The sequence below is a fragment of the Salvelinus alpinus genome, chromosome 2 (assembly GCF_045679555.1).
Source record: "Salvelinus alpinus chromosome 2, SLU_Salpinus.1, whole genome shotgun sequence".
NCBI lineage: Eukaryota > Metazoa > Chordata > Actinopteri > Salmoniformes > Salmonidae > Salvelinus > Salvelinus alpinus.
The window spans coordinates 115779184-115804042 of NC_092087.1; the positions used below are offsets into that span (position 1 = coordinate 115779184).

Here is a 24859-nt window from a genome sequence, read left to right on the forward strand (position 1 = left end):
GAAGACTAGTAATATGTTGGGACTGCATCAGTTTAGTAGTGGATAGAGGAGGTGCAACCAGGAAGACTAGTAATATGTTGGGGACCGGATCAGTTTAGTAGTGGATAGAGGAGGTGCAACCAGGAAGACTAGTGATATGTTGGGACTGCATCAGTTTAGTAGTGGATAGAGGAGGTGCAACCAGGAAGACTAGTAATATGTTGGGGACCGCATCAGTTTAGTAGTGGATAGAGGAGGTGCAACCAGGAAGACTAGTGATATGTTGGGACTGCATCAGTTTAGTAGTGGATAGAGGAGGTGCAACCAGGAAGACTAGTAATATGTTGGGACAGCATCAGTTTAGTAGTGGATAGAGGAGGTGCAACCAGGAAGACTAGTAATATGGAGGGACCGCATCAGTTTAGTAGTGGATAGAGGAGGTGCAACCAGGAAGACTAGTGATATGTTGGGACTGCATCAGTTTAGTAGTGGATAGAGGAGGTGCAACCAGGAAGACTAGTATTATGGTGGGACCGCATCAGTTTAGTAGTGGATAGAGGAGGTGCAACCAGGAAGACTAGTAATATGTTGGGACCGCATCAGTTTAGTAGTGGATAGAGGAGGTGCAACCAGGAAGACTAGTAATATGTTGGGACCGCATCAGTTTAGTAGTGGATAGAGGAGGTGCAACCAGGAAGACTAGTAATATGTTGGGACCGCATCAGTTTAGTAGTGGATAGAGGAGGTGCAACCAGGAAGACTAGTAATATGTAGGGACCGCATCAGTTTAGTAGTGGATAGAGGAGGTGCAACCAGGAAGACTAGTGATATGTTGGGACCGCATCAGTTTAGTAGTGGATAGAGGAGGTGCAACCAGGAAGACTAGTAATATGTTGGGACTGCATCAGTTTAGTAGTGGATAGAGGAGGTGCAACCAGGAAGACTAGTAATATGTTGGGACCGCATCAGTTTAGTAGTGGATAGAGGAGGTGCAACCAGGAAGACTAGTAATATGTTGGGACTGCATCAGTTTAGTAGTGGATAGAGGAGGTGCAACCAGGAAGACTAGTGATATGTTGGGACTGCATCAGTTTAGTAGTGGATAGAGGAGGTGCAACCAGGAAGACTAGTGATATGTAGGGACTGCATCAGTTTAGTAGTGGATAGAGGAGGTGCAACCAGGAAGACTAGTGATATGTAGGGACTGCATCAGTTTAGTAGTGGATAGAGGAGGTGCAACCAGGAAGACTAGTAATATGTTGGGACTGCATCAGTTTAGTAGTGGATAGAGGAGGTGCAACCAGGAAGACTAGTAATATGTTGGGACTGCATCAGTTTAGTAGTGGATAGAGGAGGTGCAACCAGGAAGACTAGTAATATGTTGGGACTGCATCAGTTTAGTAGTGGATAGAGGAGGTGCAACCAGGAAGACTAGTAATATGTTGGGACCGCATCAGTTTAGTAGTGGATAGAGGAGGTGCAACCAGGAAGACTAGTAATATGTTGGGACTGCATCAGTTTAGTAGTGGATAGAGGAGGTGCAACCAGGAAGACTAGTAATATGTTGGGACTGCATCAGTTTAGTGTAGTTTAAGATCTGGAGAGTCGGAACGTGAGGATTTATGGGTAGAAATAATGATGCTGTTGATTGGCTTACAGAGAGATGGTATTGATGTTCTGTTTTGTTGGATTTCCGGGCTCCATACAGGAGTTAATGGACATTATATCATAGATATAATTAGCAACAAGAGCAGTGGAAAATAACATTGTGGATATACAGGTGGAGTTGTTTAGAGGGGAAATTAAAACCTTGATTCTGTAAAATGGGTTAGATTGTTGGCAGAGATAATGGGATGAAATTAGTCAGAGCAAAACATTTTATTTTACATTTTACATATGAGTCATTTATCAGACAGAGCGACTAACAGTAGTGAGTGCATTCATTTTCGTACTGGTCCCCCCCGGCAATACAAGGAAATCTGTATGGGCGATAGTGTCATGGTAACAGAAGGGAGGGAGTTATGTGGTCTAGGATGAGATGAGGGCGGAACTGAATTCCTCTTTGGAATTGATAGGTCAAACAGGGGCATTGAAATGTGTAATGGCTGTATGGAAGAGGAAATGGTTTTGGGAAATGTAATGATGTAGACAGGGAGAGGTTGTACGACAGGGTCAGAGACGTTTGGACTGGGAATGGGATTGGGTGGTGGTGATGGTGATGGGAGTAGTTTAGTTTGTAGGGAATTATTTTATTTAGTTATTAGTTATTTAGTTAGAAATGCAGGTTTAGATAAGAGAAGAATATAGTGGTATTGATAGGTCAATGCAGCGTTAGATAAGAGAAGAATATAGCGGTATTAATGCCCGGCCTCACACTCCAGTACAGTAGGGGGCGGTGTTTACACCTCTCGGTCAGTTGCGATCCGCCGATAAAAACTCAAAGAAGAAAACCAACAACAGCTTGTCAGCCATCTCGGTAGCTTGCTAGCCAACATAGCGGAAACGTTCAAGCTCTTTAGACCCTTTCTGATATATGAGCCACTGTGTTTTGAACACATTTATGTCGTTTAGCTAATTATCCCATTTAATTTCCTATTTACGTTCAGCTAGCTGGCTTGTTAAGTTAGCATTAGCCTCGCTAGCTAGCTGTTAGCTAACATCTCCGACCATGAGTTCACCAAGCCACTCGTCTCCTGTTGAAGAAGAGGAGGTCTGCTGGACGGAGAAAGAAGGTCTGTGGCTGAACGTTGTCGTGAAAGAGGAGAAGGAAGAAGAGGATGTCACAGTAAAACAAGAAATTGAGAGTGAGGCTGTTACAGTGAAAGAAGAAGAGAAAGACGTTTCAGTGAAAGAAGAGGAAGACGCGTTCAGAGTGAAAGAGGAAGAGGAGGTTGTTACAGTAAAAGAAGAGGGGGATGATGTGGTTTTTGGAGTGAAGGAGGAAGGAGAGATTACTGTCACATTGGAAGAGGAGACAGGAAATCTGATTAACACCGGTAAGTACTGTCTTACCCCTTGTGTTGTCTTAAGGGAAAAAATTATCCTCCACTATGTTTAACAACAGAGAAAACCCCCTAAATGATTTGATTACTTTTCCTAGAATGACCCCAACATTAGAAACAGTGAAACGTCGCCTTTGTTCATATTTCCATGAAAGCTGTACACCACCAGGATACAAAGATTGTCTTAGGGTCATTTTTCACCCGGCAGTTATAAAATCATTTACACACCACAAAGACACACACACACACACACACACACACACACACACACACACACACACACACACACACAATGAGAAAGAGTGGGAATTAAGAATAGAAAAGCCTATTTGTTATAGTGGGAGATTCCAATGTATTCCATATTTCTCAGATTCTAGGATGCAGGTAGATCGTTTTTTCAGGAGCCAGTTTTTATAATCTCAGGGGGGAGGGGAGTTATATGAAACTCCAACCAAATCCTATGACCGGAGAAAGTGACATTAGCCTTAGGACTTAACAAATGTCTGAATTGAACAAACGTCATCCACATCGATGGAAGCAACTGCAGCAACTGTTGAAAACATTTTGAAGTTGTTGTCCCAAATGCAGAGGTGTTTGTATCACTCATCAACTAATCTGATATTAACAAAGGATCACCAGACTGTATTACAACAACTAAACAATACCATAGTATTACTGTACTACTCTGATATTAACAAAGGATCACCAGACTGTATTACAACAACTAAACAATACCATAGTATTACAACAACTAAACAATACCATAGTATTACAACAACTAAACAATACCATAGTATTACAACAACTAAACAATACCATAGTATTACAACAACTAAACAATACCATAGTATTACAACATCTAAACAATACCATAGTATTACAACAACTAAACAATACCATAGTATTACAACAACTAAACAATACCATAGTATTACAACAACTAAACAATACCATAGTATTACAACAACTAAACAATACCATAGTATTACTACAACTAAACAATACCATAGTATTACAACAACTAAACAATACCATAGTATTACTACAACTAAACAATACCATAGTATTACAACAACTAAACAATACCATAGTATTACAACAACTAAACAATACCATAGTATTACTACAACTAAACAATACCATAGTATTACTGTACTACTCTGATATTAACAAAGGATCACCAGACTGTATTACAACAACTAAACAATACCATAGTATTACTGTACTACTCTGATATTAACAAAGGATCACCAGACTGTATTTACAACAACTAAACAATACCATAGTATTACTACAACTAAACAATACCATAGTATTACAACAACTAAACAATACCATAGTATTACTACAACTAAACAATACCATAGTATTACAACAACTAAACAATACCATAGTATTACAACAACTAAACAATACCATAGTATTACTGTACTACTCTGATATTAACAAAGGATCACCAGACTGTATTTACAACAACTAAACAATACCATAGTATTACTGTACTACTCTGATATTAACAAAGGATCACCAGACTGTATTTACAACAACTAAACAATACCATAGTATTACTACAACTAAACAATACCATAGTATTACAACAACTAAACAATACCATAGTATTACTACAACTAAACAATACCATAGTATTACTGTACTACTCTGATATTAACAAAGGATTACCAGACTGTATTACAACAACTAAACAATACCATAGTATTACAACAACTAAACAATACCATAGTATTACTGTACTACTCTGATATTAACAAAGGATCACCAGGCTCTATTTACAACAACTAAACAATACCATAGTATTACAACAACTAAACAATACCATAGTATTACTCATCACCCTCTCTGATATTAACAAAGGATCACCAGGCTCTATTACAACAACTAAACAATACCATAGTATTACTCATCACCCTCTCTGATATTAACAAAGGATCACCAGGCTGTATTTACAACAACTAAACAATACCATAGTATTACAACAACTAAACAATACCATAGTATTACTGTACTACTCTGATATTAACAAAGGATCACCAGACTGTATTTACAACAACTAAACAATACCATAGTATTACAACAACTAAACAATACCATAGTATTACAACAACTAAACAATACCATAGTATTACAACAACTAAACAATACCATAGTATTACAACAACTAAACAATACCATAGTATTACTACAACTAAACAATACCATAGTATTACAACAACTAAACAATACCATAGTATTACAACAACTAAACAATACCATAGTATTACAACAACTAAACAATACCATAGTATTACAACAACTAAACAATACCATAGTATTACTACAACTAAACAATACCATAGTATTACAACAACTAAACAATACCATAGTATTACAACAACTAAACAATACCATAGTATTACAACAACTAAACAATAACTAAACAATACCATAGTATTACAACAACTAAACAATAACTAAACAATACCATAGTATTACAACAACTAAACAATAACTAAACAATACCATAGTATTACAACAACTAAACAATAACTAAACAATACCATAGTATTACAACAACTAAACAATAACTAAACAATACCATAGTATTACAACAACTAAACAATAACTAAACAATACCATAGTATTACAACAACTAAACAATAACTAAACAATACCATAGTATTACAACAACTAAACAATAACTAAACAATACCATAGTATTACTACAACTAAACAATACCATAGTATTACAACAACTAAACAATACCATAGTATTACAACAACTAAACAATACCATAGTATTACTACAACTAAACAATACCATAGTATTACAACAACTAAACAATACCATAGTATTACAACAACTAAACAATACCATAGTATTACAACAACTAAACAATACCATAGTATTACAACAACTAAACAATACCATAGTATTACTACAACTAAACAATACCATAGTATTACAACAACTAAACAATACCATAGTATTACAACAACTAAACAATACCATAGTATTACAACAACTAAACAATACCATAGTATTACAACAACTAAACAATACCATAGTATTACAACAACTAAACAATACCATAGTATTACAACAACTAAACAATACCATAGTATTACAACAACTAAACAATACCATAGTATTACAACAACTAAACAATACCATAGTATTACTACAACTAAACAATAACTAAACAATACCATAGTATTACAACAACTAAACAATACCATAGTATTACAACAACTAAACAATACCATAGTATTACTACAACTAAACAATACCATAGTATTACAACAACTAAACAATACCATAGTATTACAACAACTAAACAATACCATAGTATTACAACAACTAAACAATACCATAGTATTACAACAACTAAACAATACCATAGTATTACAACAACTAAACAATACCATAGTATTACTACAACTAAACAATACCATAGTATTACAACATCTAAACAATACCATAGTATTACTACAACTAAACAATACCATAGTATTACTACAACTAAACAATACCATAGTATTACTACAACTAAACAATACCATAGTATTACTACAACTAAACAATACCATAGTATTACAACAACTAAACAATACCATAGTATTACTACAACTAAACAATACCATAGTATTACAACAACTAAACAATACCATAGTATTACAACAACTAAACAATACCATAGTATTACTACAACTAAACAATACCATAGTATTACTACAACTAAACAATACCATAGTATTACTACAACTAAACAATACCATAGAAGAGACATTTCAATTCTTACTTGACCTTAACAAGCTCTGATTCCAGGTTGAACCAAAGGATCCCCTTTCTATTGGACACGGGTGGGGGGGGGGGGCAGCGGTTGCAATTTTTGGGAGTTCTGGTTGGACCAATTAAACATGTAGGTGGGGAGGAGCTGCTCCCCAGCATTCAAACATCACAAACCTTCCTCCTATAGGCTTAACCAAGCCCAGAAAGGAGGTGGGGAGGAGCTGCTCCCCAGCATTCAAATATCACAAACCTTCCTCCTATAGGCTTAACCAAGCCCAGAAAGGAGGTGGGGAGGAGCTGCTCCTTGGCAGCTCCCCAGCATTCAAACATCACAAACCTTCCTCCTATAGGCTTAACCAAGCCCAGAAAGGAGGTGGGGAGGAGCTGCTCCTTGGCAGCTCCCCGGCATTCAAACATCACAAACCTTTCTCCTATAGGCTTAACCCAGAAAGGAGGTGGGGAGGAGCTGCTCCTTGGCAGCTCCCCGGCATTCAAACATCACAAACCTTCCTCCTATAGGCTTAACCAAGCCCAGAAAGGAGGTGGGGAGGAGCTGCTCCTTGGCAGCTCCCCAGCATTCAAACATCACAAACCTTCCTCCTATAGGCTTAACCAAGCCCAGAAAGGAGGTGGGGAGGAGCTGCTCCTTGGCAGCTCCCCAGCATTCAAACATCACAAACCTTCCTCCTATAGGCTTAACCAAGCCCAGAAAGGAGGTGGGGAGGAGCTGCTCCTTGGCAGCTCCCCAGCATTCAAGCATCACAAACCTTCCTCCTATAGGCTTAACCAAGCCCAGAAAGGAGGTTGCAGAAAGGGGTCTAACCGTTAGATCCCCAGACCGATCGACCGCGTTGGATCTTTGTAGGGATTTACAGGTGGTACCGTAGGAGACTAGGGATTTACAGGTGGTACCGTAGGAGACTAGGGATTTACAGGTGGTACCGTAGGAGACTAGGGATTTACAGGTGGTACCGTAGGAGACTAGGGATTTACAGGTGGTACCGTAGGAGACTTGGGATTTACAGGTGGTACCGTAGGAGACTAGGGATTTACAGGTGGTACCGTAGGAGACTAGGGATTTACAGGTGGTACCGTAGGAGACTAGGGATTTACAGGTGGTACCGTAGGAGACTAGGGATTTACAGGTGGTACCGTAGGAGACTAGGGATTTACAGGTGGTACCGTAGGAGACTAGGGATTTACAGGTGGTACCGTAGGAGACTAGGGATTTACAGGTGGTACCGTAGGAGACTAGGGATTTACAGGTGGTACCGTAGGAGACTAGAATTATTACATCACTTTAATTATGAGACTGATTTTCCTTTCACATCATTTACACAACCCATCAACTTGGGAACCCTCAATTTGAATCGGTTTCATAAACCAGAAACAGACTCTGATACAGGAGGATTTGACATTTTTCCCAATTTAGACCGAGACTTACAGGCAAATCTATTCTTCCAATTCAGCAATTGCAGTAATCAGATTATTGTTATGAATATTGTTATCAAACCATTTGGGGCGGCAGGTAGCCTAGTGGTTAGAGCATTGGACTAGTAACAGAAAGGTTTCAAGATCGAATCCCTAAAAATCTGTCATTCTGCCCCTGAACAAGGCAGTTAACCCACCGTTCCCCGGTAGGCCGTCATTGAAAATAAGAATTTGTTCTTAACTGACTTGCCTAGTTAAATCAAAAGTGGACTAGAGTTCTAGAAGCTAGTGAGTTTTAGGAAGATGAGAGTTCTAGAAGCTAGTGAGTTTTAGGAAGACGAGAGTTCTAGAAGCTAGTGAGTTTTAGGAAGATGAGAGTTCTAGAAGCTAGTGAGTTTTAGGAAGATGAGAGTTCTAGAAGCTAGTGAGTTTTAGGAAGATGAGAGTTCTAGAAGCTAATGAGTTTTAGTATTCTAAAATAAATAAAATTCAAATAAATTAAAGATGAATGATAACAGATTGTTTTAATAGGGATAAAGTACAGTACCTCCTAGAGGACAATTGACCAATAGACAAACATTATTCCCCATTTGCCTCACGCAATACATTTGGAAACACAAAACCTAATCTGAGAGAAAATAGTAATACTTTATGAACTAAATTATATTACAGAACAAACAAATGGCTCATCTTTCTGGGCCAGATTCCCCAGGACCCAGACAGTTTACTGAATGAACTAAATTATATTACAGAACAAACAAATGGCTCATCTTTCTGGGCCAGATTCCCCCAGACCCAGACAGTTTACTTAATGAACTAAATTATATTACAGAACAAACAAATGGCTCATCTTTCTGGGCCAGATTCCCCAGGACCCAGACAGTTTACTTAATGAACTAAATTATATTACAGAACAAACAAATGGCTCATCTTTCTGGGCCAGATTCCCCAGGACCCAGACAGTTTACTTAATGAACTAAATTATATTACAGAACAAACAAATGGCTCATCTTTCTGGGCCAGATTCCCCAGGACCCAGACAGTTTACTTAATGAACTAAATTATATTACAGAACAAACAAATGGCTCATCTTTCTGGGCCAGATTCCCCAGGACCCAGACAGTTTACTTAATGAACTAAATTATATTACAGAACAAACAAATGGCTCATCTTTCTGGGCCAGATTCCCCAGGACCCAGACAGTTTACTTAATGAACTAGATTATAATACAGAACAAACAAATGGCTCATCTTTCTGGGCTAGATTTCCCTAGACCCAGACAGTTTTACTTGTTACCTAAAATCCACAAAGCCCCGGAAACTTGGACAGTCCCTTTTCGGTGTTCCACGCGGACATGTGATTGTGGCTCAGAGTCCTATAAAATAGCAGAGAGTATATAGACTCTTACATTTAAACCCTCTATCTCAGAAATATTCTAGTTATGTTGAAGATACTTAGGAATTCCTCAACAAACGGAAGGAAATGAAAATATCCAAGAATACATTTTCCCTTTTCTATTGATATCGTTTCTCTTTACACTAATATAGAGACTAGACTAGGATTACAAGCAGTTTACACTAATATAGAGACTAGACTAGGATTACAAGCAGTTTACACTAATATAGAGACTAGACTAGGATTACAAGCAGTTTACACTAATATAGAGACTAGACTAGGATTACAAGCAGTTTACACTAATATAGAGACTAGGATTATAAACAGTTTACACTAATATAGAGACTAGACTAGGATTACAAGAAGTTTACACTAATATAGAGACTAGGATTACAAGCAGTTTACACTAATATAGAGACTAGACTAGGATTACAAGCAGTTTACACTACTATAGAGCCTAGACTAGGATTACAAGCAGTTTACACTAATATAGAGACTAGGATTACAAGCAGTTTACACTAATATAGAGACTAGACTAGGATTACAAGCAGTTTACACTAATATAGAGACTAGGATTACAAGCAGTTTACACTAATATAGAGACTAGGATTAAAAGCAGTTTACACTAACATCTAGACTAGGATTACAAGCAGTTTACACTAATATAGAGACTAGACCAGGATTACAAGCAGTTGCTGATGGATTAGACTATTGAATACCATTGGACCCTGTAGGACAGAATGGAGTAGACTATTGAATACCATTGAACTCTGTAGGACAGAATGGGGGAGACTATTTAATACCATTGAAGCCTGGTAGCAAAGCTGTTAGCTTGAATGCTAACGCTTATTGACATAGGCTGGTAGCAAAGCTGTTAGCTAGAATGCTAACGCTTATTGACATAGGCTGGTAGCAAAGCTGTTAGCTTGAATGCTAACGCTTATTGACGTAGGCTGGTAGCAAAGCTGTTAGCTTGAATGCTAACGCTTATTGACATAGGCTGGTAGCAAAGCTAGCCAAAGCACATTTGACTGTTTGAAGTGTTACGTATAAAGCAGTTGATTTGCGACAACACAAACCTTATATTAAGCAGGAGATTCAAACGAGCCTTTACAATTATAATCCAAAAGTAATGTGAAATTCACTCATAAGCAACCTGGAAATGGAGGCTATTATTGCTGTCAGCCTATGAGAACTCCCCTGAGTTTTCCCCCATGGTGGTGAATTAGTAAATAGACACAGAGCTTAATGTGAGTTTCCTTCAGTAGCACTCCTGATCTTTTGCTGTAATATTCAGAATACATTGTGGAAAACTAAAATCTTCGCTCACCATTTTTGTTCCAGGCCATTTTTGTTCCATAGTACATCCATAACTAGCGGTTTCCTTATTAGCAGGGAGGAGTTTCTGCAATCAAATTGTGTGGGCATCGCTGAAATTTTAGCAAACAGAAAGGGGCCTATATTGGAGACCAAAAGTCGTCTGGCACACTGCTTAGAGTTTCAACAACATGAATAACTTATTTCTAGCCTACAATCTTAGATGTTACTACTAATGTGAAAACAAGACAAAATATCACTATTGTTGCTCACTTGACTGTCTAATCAAATCAACTGTCAAATAAGTAATTAAAAGCATTTAACTAGGGGGCAGTATTTTCTTTTCCGGATGAAAAGCGTGCCCAAAGTAAACTGCCTGCTACTCAGGCCCAGAAGCTAGGATGATATGCATATCATTGGTAGATTTGAATAGAAAACACTCTAAAGTTTCCAAAACTGTTAAAATAATGTCTATGAATATAACAGAACTGATTTGGCAGGCAAAAACCTGAGAAAAATCCATCCAGGAAGTGGGATTTTTTAATGTTTGTAGTTTTCTTTTGAATGCCATTACAGTATCCATTGACTTAGGACTCAAATTGCAGTTCCTATGGCTTCCACTAGATGTCAACAGTCTTTAGAAATTCTTTCAGGCTTGTATTCTGAAAAATGAGTGTAAGACCACTCTGAATGAGTGGACCCTAAAGTGCCCCAGAGATTTTTCATGCGCCCGACCGAGTGTGCATTTCTTGTTTACCTTTTATATTGACGATGTTATTGTCCGGTTGAAATATTATAGATTATTTAGGCTAAAAACAACCTGAGGATTGATTATAAACATCGTTTGAAATGTTTCTACGAACTTTACGGATACTATTTGGATTCTTCGTCTGCCTGTTGTGACTGCGTTTGAGCCTGTGGATTACTGAAGAAAACATGCGAACAAAACTGAGGTTTTTGGATATAACCTACTACTACGACTTTATCGAACAAAACAAACATTTATTGAGTAAATGGGAGTCTTGTGAGTGCAACCATATGAAGATCATCAAAGGTAAGTTATTAATTTTATTGCTATTTTTGACTTGTGTAACTCCTCTACTTGGCTGGTAACTGTTTGTAATGATTTGTCTGCTGGGCGCTGTTCTCAGATAATCGCATGGTATGCTTTCGCCGTAAAGCCTTTTTGAAATCTGAAACCGCGGTTGGATTAACAAGAAGTTCATCTTTAAACCGATGTATAACACTTGTATGTTTTATGAATTTTTACAGTGAGTATTTATGTTTTTGAATTTGACGCTCTGCAATTTCACTGGATGTTGGCCAGGTGGGACGCTAGCGTACATTATTGTACAACTTCATGGGTATGCTCTGGGCATCACCTTTTACCTCAAATAAACAGTGGATTTCTGCTGTTGTGAGCCTTTAACCATCTGTCTGACTTTGTTTTTCACACAGGAGAGAGACATGACTATCGTGGATCTTTTGGGGAGCCTCAACAACCTCATGATGCTGACGAGGCAGAGAAGAGTCTCTCCAGATCAGAACACCTCAAGAAACACCTGCAGAGACCCACAGGGAAGAAATCTAACCGCTGCTCTGACTGTGGGAAGAGTTTCACCTCGTCATCAGATCTTAAAATACACCAGAGAATCCATACAGGAGAGAAACCGTATAGCTGCTCCGACTGTGCAAGGAGTTTTACTACACGAAGTCAGATGATATCTCATCGGAGAACACACACAGGAGAAAAGCCTTTCAGCTGTGATCGATGTGGGAAGAGTTTTGCTCAGTCAGGCAACCTGACAATTCACCAGAGAACACACACGGGTGAGAAGCCTTACCACTGCTCTGACTGTGGAATGAGTTTTACTACCTCAGGTGGACTGATATCACACCAGAGAACACACACAGGAGATCAGTGTGGGAAGAGCTTTGCTGCCGCAAGAAACCTTATAGTTCACCAGAGAGAACACACAGCTGCTCTGACTACACACCAGAGAAGCTACACCGGAGTGAAACCATACCACTGCTCAGACTGTGGAATGAGTTTTACTACATCAAGTGGACTGATATCACACCAGAGAATCCACACCGGAGAGAAACTATACAACTGCTCAGATTGTGGGATGAGTTTTACTGGATTAGACAAACTGACTATACATCAGCGATTACACACAGAGAGGACTTATAGCTGTGATCAATGTGGGAAAAACTTTGCTGCGGCAACAAACCTGATAGTTCACCAGAGAACACACACAGGAGAGAGGCCTTATTGCTGTGATGAATGTGGGAAGAGATTCACTCAGTCAGCACACCTGACTGTACACCAGAGAACACACACAGGAGAGCAGCCTTATAGCTGCGATCAATGTGGGAAACATTTTGCTTTGCCAGGAAACCTGACTGTACACAAGAGAACACACACCGGAGAAAAGCCTTACAGCTGTGACGTATGTGAGGATAGTTTTGCCACCTGGACAGCCCTGGCTACACACAAACGAATCCACACGGGTGAGAAACCGTACCACTGCTCCGACTGTGGAATGAGCTTTACTTCCTCAAGCGACCTGAAAAGACACCAGAGAAAACACACAGGAGAGAAACCTTATCGCTGTGATCAGTGTGGGAAGAGCTTTATTCGATCAGACTCCCTGGCAAAACACAAGAAAATACATGCAGGAGAGCCACAGAGTGTAGAATGATCTCCAACACCAGACCTGGGTAGTAGAACACAGAGTGTGGAATGATCTCCAACACCAGACCTGGGTAGTAGAACACAGAGTGTGGAATGATCTCCAACACCAGACCTGGGTAGTAGAACACAGAGTGTAGAATGATCTCCAACACCAGACCTGGGTAGTAGAACACAGAGTAATGAACTATTTGTAATCTAACTGTTGATGTGGTAGTTTTTGTGTTCAACTTGTTTCATAATAATAATAATAATAATATAATTTATAATATTGTAAAATCCTACAACTTTTGACATGAGAGCATCCTGATTACCTGTGGCTGATTGGCTGAGAGTATACGCCATTTTTCCAAAACAAACCACCTCTTCCATCCCTCTTCAGAAACAGAGTTAAGCTAAGAAAACCCATTTCAGTCTCCTAGAAACCCTGGGACCCTGGGATTGAGCCTTATTTTCCAGTGTGGACAATGACACACAGTTAAATGCCAAACACACACCAGCATGTCTTTTCCAAGAAGTGTTGTGTGTTCCTGACTGGTCCAGTCTCAGTCCTGGCTTATATCTACCTGAAAAGGTTTACATATTGCTGCCCATCAATGATTCCCAACCAAATTTTATTTTAAGTTTGAGCAAATTGTGACAATATATGAGTTGTTCAAGGTTGGTAGAATCTTATTCCAAATTATGTTTTAATGGCTGCCAAGTATTAACTAAGGGGGTGGAGACTTAAGTCAAATTATATTTCATATCTGTAGGAGAAAAAAAATTGTCAAAGTATTGTCATGTTTCGTTGATTTTCAGAATGCTTTTGATCCATGATGGATTATATTAAAACCCTCCAATGCGGCGTTGGGGGTAAACGACATCATCAAATATATTTAAACAACACACGTCATATGGTTATATTTCTTTTGAATCTTTATTTGTTTTTATATCGGAATAACGCCCCTCCCAAACATCCCTACAAGATGTTGAAAAGACGTGGTTTGGTTGTATACTTTCTGCCACTAAATGTCATATATTCATCATGTTAGAATCTCTTGTCTTTTTGTCTGCTTTAAATTAACACCATATATTCATCATGTTAGGATCTCTTGTCTTATTGTCTGTTTTAAATTAACACCATATATCCGTCATGGATCAATGAATTATTGATTGTTGTGACAAATAATTTTTTAAAGCATACAGTATAGAGGTCGACCGATTATGATTTATCAATGCTGATACCGAAACCGATTATTGGAGGACAAAAAAGGCAGATACCGATTAATCGGCCGATTTATTTAAAATTAAAAAAAGATTTAAATATATATCATACACACACACACACATTTTTGTAATAATGACAATTGCAAATATACTGAATGAACAATGAACACTTTTATTTTAACTTAATATAATACATAAATACACACACACACAGCTCTGAAGTGACAATGATACTGAAGAGTCTGCTTAGGAGAAAAATACTCTCAACTGTTTGAATAAAAATAGAGTTTAAGTTACCTGTGATGAATGTTGAAAACAAAAACTTTAATTGCTATATGCAGGAAATCCTATTTTAATAATGGGCTTGGTAAGAATTGCGAGTCATAATTCCCATGACACCTTTTAGCAAAATCTGAAAAGCGGTTCCTTCATTTATTCCATAGGATATTTTTAGATTCACTTAAGATAAGGTCTGTGTTTCGTGTAGGCTGACATCACCGTGCCACTTTTATAACTGTAGATATCCATAGGACAAGGTAACTCTGATCAATATTGGCTAAATATAAGCAAAGATAAAAAAAATTGTAGAGTGGATTTATGAAAATATGTTGACAAACGTTACCTTATCCTAGTGAGATTTACACGGGTATCAAAACGTCGAGGCGGTTTAAGCCTGCACGAAACACAGACCTTATTTGAAGTAGATCAAGACATTCTCCATGGAAGACATGAACGGTAAAATAACGAAGGAACCCCTTTCAAATTCAGCCGCAAGTTGTTACAGGAATTATAACGCGTCGACTATTTCTCTCTAAACCATATACCTTTGACTAATCCGGAAACTATCACCTCGAAAACAAAACGTTTATTCCGTTCCGTATTTTATCTAACGGGTGGCATCCATGAGTCTAAATATTCCTGTTACATTGCACAACCTTCAATGTTGTCATAATTACGTAAAATTCTGGCAAATTAGTTCGCAAAGAGCCAGGCGGCCCAAACTGTTGCATATACCCTGACTCTGCGTGCAATGAACGCAAGAGAAATGACACAATTTCACCTGGTTAATATTGCCTGCTAACCTGGATTTCTTTTAGCTAAATATGCAGGTTTAAAAATATATACTTGTGTATTGATTTTAAGAAAGGCATTGATGTTTATGGTTAAGTACACATTGGAGCAATGACAGTCATTGATTGATTGTTTTTTATAAGATAAGTTTAATGCTAGCTAGCAACTTACCTTAGCTTACTGCATTCACCAACAGGCAGGCTCCTCGTGGAGTGCAATGTAATCAGGTGTTAGAGCATTGGATAGTTAACTGTACGGTTGCAAGATTGGATCCCCGAGCTGACAAGGTTAAAAATCTGAGTCAGAACGTTCCTAGGCCGTCATTGAAAATAAGAATGTGTTCTTAACTGACTTGCCTAGTTAAATAAAGATTAAATAAAGGTGTAAAAAAATAAAAAAAAAATACCGATTTCCGATTGTTATGAAAACTTGAAATCGGCCCTAATTAATCGGCCATTCCGATTAATCGGTCGACCTCTAATACAGTATGTTAAAGGACCTCTATGAGAGAGAGGGTCAGAGTATAAGGGGTCAGCTGGTGAGCAATGTCTAATATTAAAGAAGTCTCGAGGTTTTGCTCGCCTGAGGTAGAGTACCTCATCATAAGCTGTAGACCACACTATCTACCAAGGGAGTTCTCATATATTTTTCGTAGCTGTTTACCACCACAAACCGATGCTGGCGCTAAGACCGCACTCAACCAGCTCTATAAGGCCACAAGCAAACAAGAACATGCTCATCCAGAAGCAGCGCTCCTAGTGGCCCGGGGGACTTTAATGCAGGGAAACTTAAATCAGTTTTACCTCATTTCTACCAGCATGTTAAATGTGCAACCAGAGGGGGAAAAAACTCTGGACCACATTTACTCCACACACAGAGATGCATACAAAGCTCTCCCTCACCCTCCATTTGGCAAATATGACCATAATTCTATCCTCCTGATTCCTGCTTACAAGATGCGCTGACCAACTGGCAAGTGTATTATACTACAGAAGAAGAAGAAGTTAGTTAGCTAGCTAGCTAGTCGGCCACCTCGGTTTAACCGAAACAATAAAGCTCTTTAGACGCTTTCGTGTATAATAGCCACTGTGTTTTAAACCCACTTCTGTCGTCTAGTTAGTTATCCGATTTAATTTAATATTTACGGTGTTGTTGTTAGTCAGCTAGCTAGCTTGTTAAGTTAGCATTAGCCTAGCTAGCTAACATCCCCGACCATGAGTTCACCAAGCTACTCGCCTCCTGTTGAAGAAGAGGAGGTCTGCTGGACGGAGAAAGAGGGTCTGTGGCTGAACGTGGTCGTGAAAGAGGAGGACGAAGAAGAGGATGTCACAGTAAAACAAGAGGTAGAGGGTGAGGCTGTTACAGTGAAAGAAGAAGAGAAAGACGTTTTAGTGAAAGAAGAGGAAGACGCGTTCAGAGTGAAAGAGGGGGAAGCAGTGTTTGCAGAGGAGGGGGAAGTAGCTGTCACATCGAAAACAGAGCAGGAGGAAACGGGAGGTAAGATTAACACACCAGTAAATACTAATCTTAAAAACAGGGGCACAAACTGCAGTTGTTGAACTGATGTGTGGGTTTTTAAAGGGGCGATCTGCAGTTGTTGAACTGATGTGTGGGTTTTTAAAGGGGCGATCTGCAGTTGTTGAACTGATGTGTGGGTTTTTAAAGGGGAGGTCTGCAGTTGTTGAACTGATGTGTGGGTTTTTAAAGGGGAGTTCTGCAGTTGTTGAACTGATGTGTGGGTTTTTAAAGGGGCGATCTGCAGTTGTTGAACTGATGTGTGGGGTTTTTAAAGGGGCGATCTGCAGTTGTTGAACTGATGTGTGGGTTTTTAAAGGGGAGGTCTGCAGTTGTTGAACTGATGTGTGGGTTTTTAAAGGGGAGTTCTGCAGTTGTTGAACTGATGTGTGGGTTTTTAAAGGGGAGATCTGCAGTTGTTGAACTGATGTGTGGGGTTTTTAAAGGGGAGATCTGCAGTTGTGGAACTGATGTGTGGGGTTTTTAAAGGGGAGATCTGCAGTTGTTGAACTGATGTGTGGGTTTTTAAAGGGGAGATCTGCAGTTGTTGAACTGATGTGTGGGGTTTTTAAAGGGGAGATCTGCAGTTGTGGAACTGATGTGTGGGGTTTTTAAAGGGGAGATCTGCAGTTGTTGAACTGATGTGTGGGGTTTTTAAAGGGGCGATCTGCAGTTGTGGAACTGATGTGTGGGTTTTTAAAGGGGCGATCTGCAGTTGTGGAACTGATGTGTGGGTTTTTAAAGGGGCGATCTGCAGTTGTTGAACTGATGTGTGGGGTTTTAAAGGGGCGATCTGCAGTTGTTGAACTGATGTGTGGGTTTTAAAGGGGCGGTCTGCAGTTGTTACATCCACATTTGGACTTATATAGCTATTGATACTTGAAGAATAAAACACATGCCTTAGTTCAACTGTCGTATCCCAAACACTGTATCACCTCAACATGGTTAACACTGTAATGTTTGATGTGATGGTCAGTCCCTTCCATCCGTAGCTCTGTCTATGACTGTATCACCTCAATATGGTTAACACTATAATGTTTGATGTCATGGATGGTCAGGCCCTTGCGTCATCCGTAGCTCTGTCTATGAATTGGTATGGGTACATTTCTCCAGCCACATCCGTCAGGTTATTACGAACGGGCAATCCCATGCTAAATGTAACGACTATAAAGACTAGTTTGAACAAAAACACATTTACAGGAAGAACTGTGCAGATACGACGTTTGGTAACAGAATTCAACTGAGGGAGACTTTACTGTAGTTCTGTTAACAAATTGTTAATCTGTAGTTTTTACAGTAAATGTTTTTTTTATGTATCTACTGTTCAGACTTGTGTGGTTTGTTAAACTTTTAAATTAGAGTTTCAGTGTAAATCAATGGTTTATGTTTGGTATACATTTTACAGTAGAAAACCACAGTCTCTGTGTAAATCAAATCAGTAGAAAACCACAGTCTGTAAATCCATTGCCCTGCTACAGTGGCACTGCTTTATTGTTTGAACTGCGGAGTGATTGATGTGGCTTTTTTCAAAGGGGAAACCGAGGATTAGAACAGAAACAAAATGGCCGCCCTGTCACATGTTTTGGTAAACAACTGAGCTTGTGGAGGCTGGAGAAATGTAACCACTCTCTCAAGTTCATAGAGAAAGCTATTGTAGCAACCTTAACCCAAAACCTAGTGACCTCGTCAGAACTCTTTGAGTAACAGTTGGTGATAATTGTATTAGTCACATGGTCATTCACAACTCGGAACTCGGGAACCCACAACTCGGAACTCGGAACTCGGGAACTCGGGAACTCAGAACTCGGGAACCCAGAACCCAGAACCCAGAACTCGGGAACTCGGGAACTCGGGAACTCAGAACTCGGGAACTCGGGAACCCAGAACTCGGGAACTCGGGAACTCAGAACTCGGGAACTCGGGAACTCAGAACTCGGGAACCCACAACTCGGAACTCGGGAACCCACAACTCGGAACTCGGGAACTCAGAACTCACAACAGTGGCCCAAGGAAGATCAGGGGGGGTAAAAAAGAATTACAAATATATTTAGGCAATCTATTTATAAACCAAATTAGAATAGACTGCATGAGGCTTTAAGATACAAAGACAGCTACAATTCAATCAAATTCACACATTTTAATTTAATACCTAAACCCTTTATCATGGTTGGTGTCTTGATGAATTTGACAACAATGTTGTGACATAAAACACTACTTGACTTTCATTGCTTTTATGGCAGTGTTGTCATTGTATCATGAAGCTTTTAAAAGTTAAATTAGGCTTAGATATTGACTCCTGGATCTTGAAGTATTTGGTATGAAGATCTGGGGAATGCACTGTGACTATGTCACGTTTAGTGTTTCCTTTATGTTACTCTGTGAAAACAGTTTTCATGGGCACACAAATCCAAAATAATTATTTTAGCAAAAAATCGAATGCTTCTAACCGAAATAGTCAACTTGATTCACAAGACTAGTTGTTTAGTCCCTGTAGGATTTTGTGATGGCTGTCACAGACGCTAGATAGACAAAATTGTTGATTTTACTGTGGCAATAACATTTTACATGGCAATTTGTCTGACTTTGTTGTTCACACAGGAGAGAGACGTGACTATCGTGGATCCTCTGGGGAGCCTCAACAACCTCATGATGCTGACGAGGCAGAGAAGAGTCTCTCCACATCAGAACTCCTCAAGAAACACCTGCGGAGACCCACAGGAAAGAAACCTCACTGCTGCTCTGACTGTGGGAAGAGTTTTTCAACATCACAGTCATTACAATATCACCAAGCAATTCACACTGGAGAGGGAACCTATGGCTGTGATGTATGTGGAATGACCTTTACTTCCTCGAGTGAACTGATTTTACACCAGAGAACACACCACACGCATTCCAGAGAGCCATACCACTGCTCTGACCGTGGGAAGAGATTTGTTTCATCAAGCAGCCTACAACAACACCAGAGAGAATGCACAGGAGAGAAACCTTATAACTGTGATGTATGTGGGAATTATTGTGTTACGTCAGCATCTCTGGCTGTACACCAGCGAACCCACACTGGAGAAAGACCTTACCACTGCTCTGACTGTGGCAAGAGTTTTGTTAGGTCAGAACATTTAAAATCACACCAGAGAACACACACAAGAGCCAAGCCATATGTCTGTGATCAGTGTGGGAAGGGATTCACTCAAATCGGCACTCTGGCTTCACACCAGCGAACTCACACCGGAGAGAAGCCTTATAGCTGTGATCAGTGTGGGAAGAAATTCACGCAGTCAGGAAGCCTGACTATACACAAGCTAACACACACTCAAGAGAGGCCTCACCACTGCTCTGACTGTGGCAAGAGTTTCCCTTTTATTGGGACTTTAACACGTCACAAGCGAAACCACACAGGAGAGAAACCTTATAGCTGTGCTGTATGTGGGAAGAGTTTTACTACATCAGGCAACTTGATATCACACCAGAGAACACACACAGGAGAGAAACCTCATAGCTGTGATCAGTGTGACAAGAGATACTCTGATAAAAGATACCTGATTAAACATCAGAAAATACATACAGGAGATCCACAGAGTGTAGAACGACCTCCAACACCAGACCTGAGTAGTAGAACACAGAGTGTGGAATGATCTCCAACACCAGACCTGGGTAGTAGAACACAGAGTGTGGAATGATCTCCAACACCAGACCTGGGTAGTAGAACACAGAGTGTAGAATGATCTCCAACACCAGACCTGGGTAGTAGAACACAGAGTGTAGAATGATCTCCAACACCAGACCTGGGTAGTAGAACACAGAGTGTAGAATGATCTCCAAAACCAGACCTGGGTAGTAGAACACAGAGTGTAGAACGACCTCCAACACCAGACCTGAGTAGTAGAACACAGAGTGTGGAATGATCTCCAACACCAGACCTGGGTAGTAGAACACAGAGTGTGGAATGATCTCCAACACCAGACCTGGGTAGTAGAACACAGAGTGTAGAATGATCTCCAACACCAGACCTGGGTAGTAGAACACAGAGTGTAGAATGATCTCCAACACCAGACCTGGGTAGTAGAACACAGAGTGTAGAATGATCTCCAAAACCAGACCTGGGTAGTAGAACACAGAGTGTAGAATGATCTCCAACACCAGACCTGGGTAGTAGAACACAGAGTGTAGAATGATCTCCAACACCAGACCTGGGTAGTAGAACACAGAGTGTAGAATGATCTCCAAAACCAGACCTGGGTAGTAGAACACAGAGTGTAGAATGACCTCCAACACCATACCTGGGTAGTAGAACACAGTGTAGAATGACCTCCAAAACCAGACCTGGGTAGTAGAACACAGAGTGTAGAATGATCTCCAACACCAGACCTGGGTAGTAGAACACAGAGTGTAGAATGACCTCCAACACCAGACCTGGGTAGTAGAACACAGTGTAGAATGACCTCCAAAACCAGACCTGGGTAGTAGAACAGAGTGTGGAATGACCTCCAAAACCAGACCTGGGTAGTAGAACACAGAGTGTGGAATGACCTCCAAAACCAGACCTGGGTAGTAGAACACAGAGTGTAGAATGATCTCCAAAACCAGACCTGGGTAGAACACAGAGAATGCGGCAGATATTTTACATGCCTCCAACCGATTGTGTTTGTAACTTATTTAAAAAAAACTTATTTTGTACATAATGTTGCTCTCTTATGACATAAAATAACTTCTTGACATCAGGACTGCTATTACTCACCACGGACTAGCAGAATAGACTAGCGACGATATACTGCTTTCTCGGGAACAGGCCCAGATCCCCGTGATTTGCGTGAAGAGGGGGAAGAAAAAGGGGCCAAAAGGCCGGGCTGATAATTCGTAGGCGATCGAATAAACCCCCACTTCCTTCCATTCTGCTAGCAAACGTGCAATCTTTGGAGAATAAAATAGACGACCTACGCGGAAGGTTAAACTACCAACGGGACATTCAAAACTGTAATATCTTATGCTTCACAGAGTCGTGGCTGAACGACGACATTATCAACATACAGCTGGTTATATGCTGTACCGGCAGGATAGTGCGGCGGACAAAAATAACAGCTGGATATCTCGAGCTATTGCTCACCTGAGGTAGAGTATCTCATGATAAGCTGTAGACCACACTATCTACCGAGAGAATTTTCATCTGTATTCTTTGACTGTGGTGGTATGTAAACAGCTAGAGGCATTAAGACAGCATTGAATGAGCTGTATTCCGCCATAAGCAAACAAGAAACGCTCACCCAGAGGCAGCGCTCCTAGTGGCCGGGGGACTTTAATGAAGGGAAACATAAATCAGCTTTACAACATTTCTATCAGCTGATGTCTAATATTAAAGAAGTCTCGAGGTTTTGCTCGCCTGAGGTAGTCTACAGCTTATCATGAGATACTCTATCTACCAAGAGAGTTCTCATCTATATTATTCGTAGCTGTTTACCACCACAGACCGATGCTGCCACTAATACCGCACTCAACCAGCTCTATAAGGCCACAAGCAAACAAGAACATGCTCATCCAGAAGCAGCGCTCCTAGTGGCCGGGGGACTTTAATGCAGGGAAACTTAAATCAGTTTTACCTCATTTTTACCAGCATGTTAAATGTGCAACCAGAGGGAGAAAAAATTCTAGACCACCTTTACTCCACACACAGAGACGCGTACAAAGCTCTCCCTCACCCTCCAGTTGGCAAATCTGATTTCTGCTTACAAGCAAAAATGAAAGCAGGAAGCACCAGTGACTAGATTAATAAAAAAGTGGTCGGATGCTAAGCTACAGGACTGGTTTGCTAGCACAAACTGGAATATGTTCTGAGATTCCTCCGATGGCATCGAGGAGTACACCACATCAGTCACTAGCTTTATCAATAAGTGCATTGATGACGTTGTCCCCACATTGACTGTACGTACATACCCCAACCAGAAGCCATGGATTACAGGCAACATCCGCATTGAGCTAAAGGCTAGAGCTGCCGCTTTCAAGGAGCGGGACTCTAACCCGGAAGCTTATAAGAAATCCCGCTATGCCCTCCGACGAACCATCAAACAGGCAAAGCATCAATACAGGACTAACATCGAATCGCACTACACCGGCTCTGACGCTCGTCGGATGTGGCAGGGCTTGACAACTATTACAGACTACAAAGGGAAGCACAGCCGAGAGCTGCCCAGTGACACGAGCCTACCAGACGAGCTAAACTACTTCTATGCTCTCTTCAAGGCAATTAACACTGAAACATGCATCAAATCAAGTTTAAATAGCCCTTCGTACATCAGCTAATATCTCGAAGTGCTGTACAAAAACCCAGCCTAAAACCCCAAACAGCAAGCAATGCAGGTGTAGAAGCACCCTAGAAAGGCCAAAAACCTAGGAAGAAACCTAGAGAGGAACCAGGCTATGAGGGGTGGCCAGTCCTCTTCTGGCTGTGCCGGGTGGAGATTATAACAGAACATGGCCAAGATGTTCAAAATGTTCATAAATGACAAGCATGGTCAAATAATAATCAGGAGTAAATGTCAGTTGGCTTTTCATAGCCGATCATTAAGAGTATCTCTACCGCTCCTGCGGTCTCTAGAGAGTTGAAAACAGCAGGTCTGGGACAGGTAGCACGTCCGGTGGACAGGTCAGGGTTCCATAGCCGCAGGCAGAACAGTTGAAACTGGAACAGCAGCAAGGCCAGGTGGACTGGGGAGAGGAAGGAGTCATCATGCCCGGTAGTCCTGACGCATGGTCCTAGGGCTCAGGTCCTCCGAGAGAGAGAAAGAAAGAGAGAAGGAGAGAATTAGAGAGAGCATACTTAAATTCACACAGGACACTGGATAAGACAGGAGAAGTACTCCAGATATAACCAACTGACCCTAGCCCCCCGACACAAACTACTGCAGCATAAATACTGAGAGCACCGGTTGTTCTGGAAGACTGTGCCGCAGCCGATAAGACCTTTAAACAGGTCAACATTCACAAGGCCGCAGGACCAGACGGATTACCAGGATGTGTACTGCAAGCATGCACTGACCAACTGGCAAGTGTTCACTGACATTTTCAACCTCTCCAACTTCATGGACACGCCCATCAACTTCAGGGACACGCCCATCAACTCCAGGGACACGCCCATCAACTTCGGGACACGCCCATCGGGACACGCCCATCAACTTCAGGGACACGCCCATCAACTTCAGGGACACGCCCATCAACTTCAGGGACACAATTGTAACTTGAACGATTCAATTCATGTTCCACTTTTAAATAAAAAAAATAAGCATGACATTCAAATTGCTAAATCCCCCCTGTTGTTTTACAAGATATAAACCCAAATAACAGGTAAACATTTCATTTGGAAAGTATTTTATCTGTTACAAGTGTCAAGTCAAAAAATCTGCCATAAATAAAATGCACGTGAAATATAATTAGATACACCTTTCCATTCTTTTTCGTTAAATTGAGCTA

At 40.3% G+C, this 24859-nt stretch overlaps 1 protein-coding gene across 1 annotated transcript; it reads left to right on the plus strand.

Annotated features, from left to right (window-relative positions):
- Positions 1-2401: 2401 nt before the first annotated feature.
- Positions 2402-24824, plus strand: LOC139542256 (zinc finger protein 585A-like). Its single transcript, XM_071347467.1, has 4 exons — positions 2402-2975; positions 12370-13615; positions 17115-17383; positions 20000-24824. The coding sequence occupies exons 1-4, from the start codon at positions 2648-2650 to the stop codon at positions 21031-21033; spliced, it is 2877 nt and encodes a 958-aa protein (XP_071203568.1). The 5' UTR covers positions 2402-2647; the 3' UTR covers positions 21034-24824.
- The last annotated feature ends 35 nt before the right edge of the window (positions 24825-24859 follow it).

Bases quoted from the DNA above. Each gene is read 5' to 3' on its own strand.
- LOC139542256 (XM_071347467.1), top strand. From the start codon at position 2,648: ATGAGTTCACCAAGCCACTCGTCTCCTGTTGAAGAAGAGGAGGTCTGC. The intron at 13,616-17,114 runs ATCTCCAACACC...GAGTTCACCAAG, and splicing joins GAGCCACAGAGTGTAGAATG to CTACTCGCCTCCTGTTGAAG. The intron at 17,384-19,999 runs GTAAGATTAACA...TTGTTCACACAG, and splicing joins AGAGCAGGAGGAAACGGGAG to GAGAGAGACGTGACTATCGT.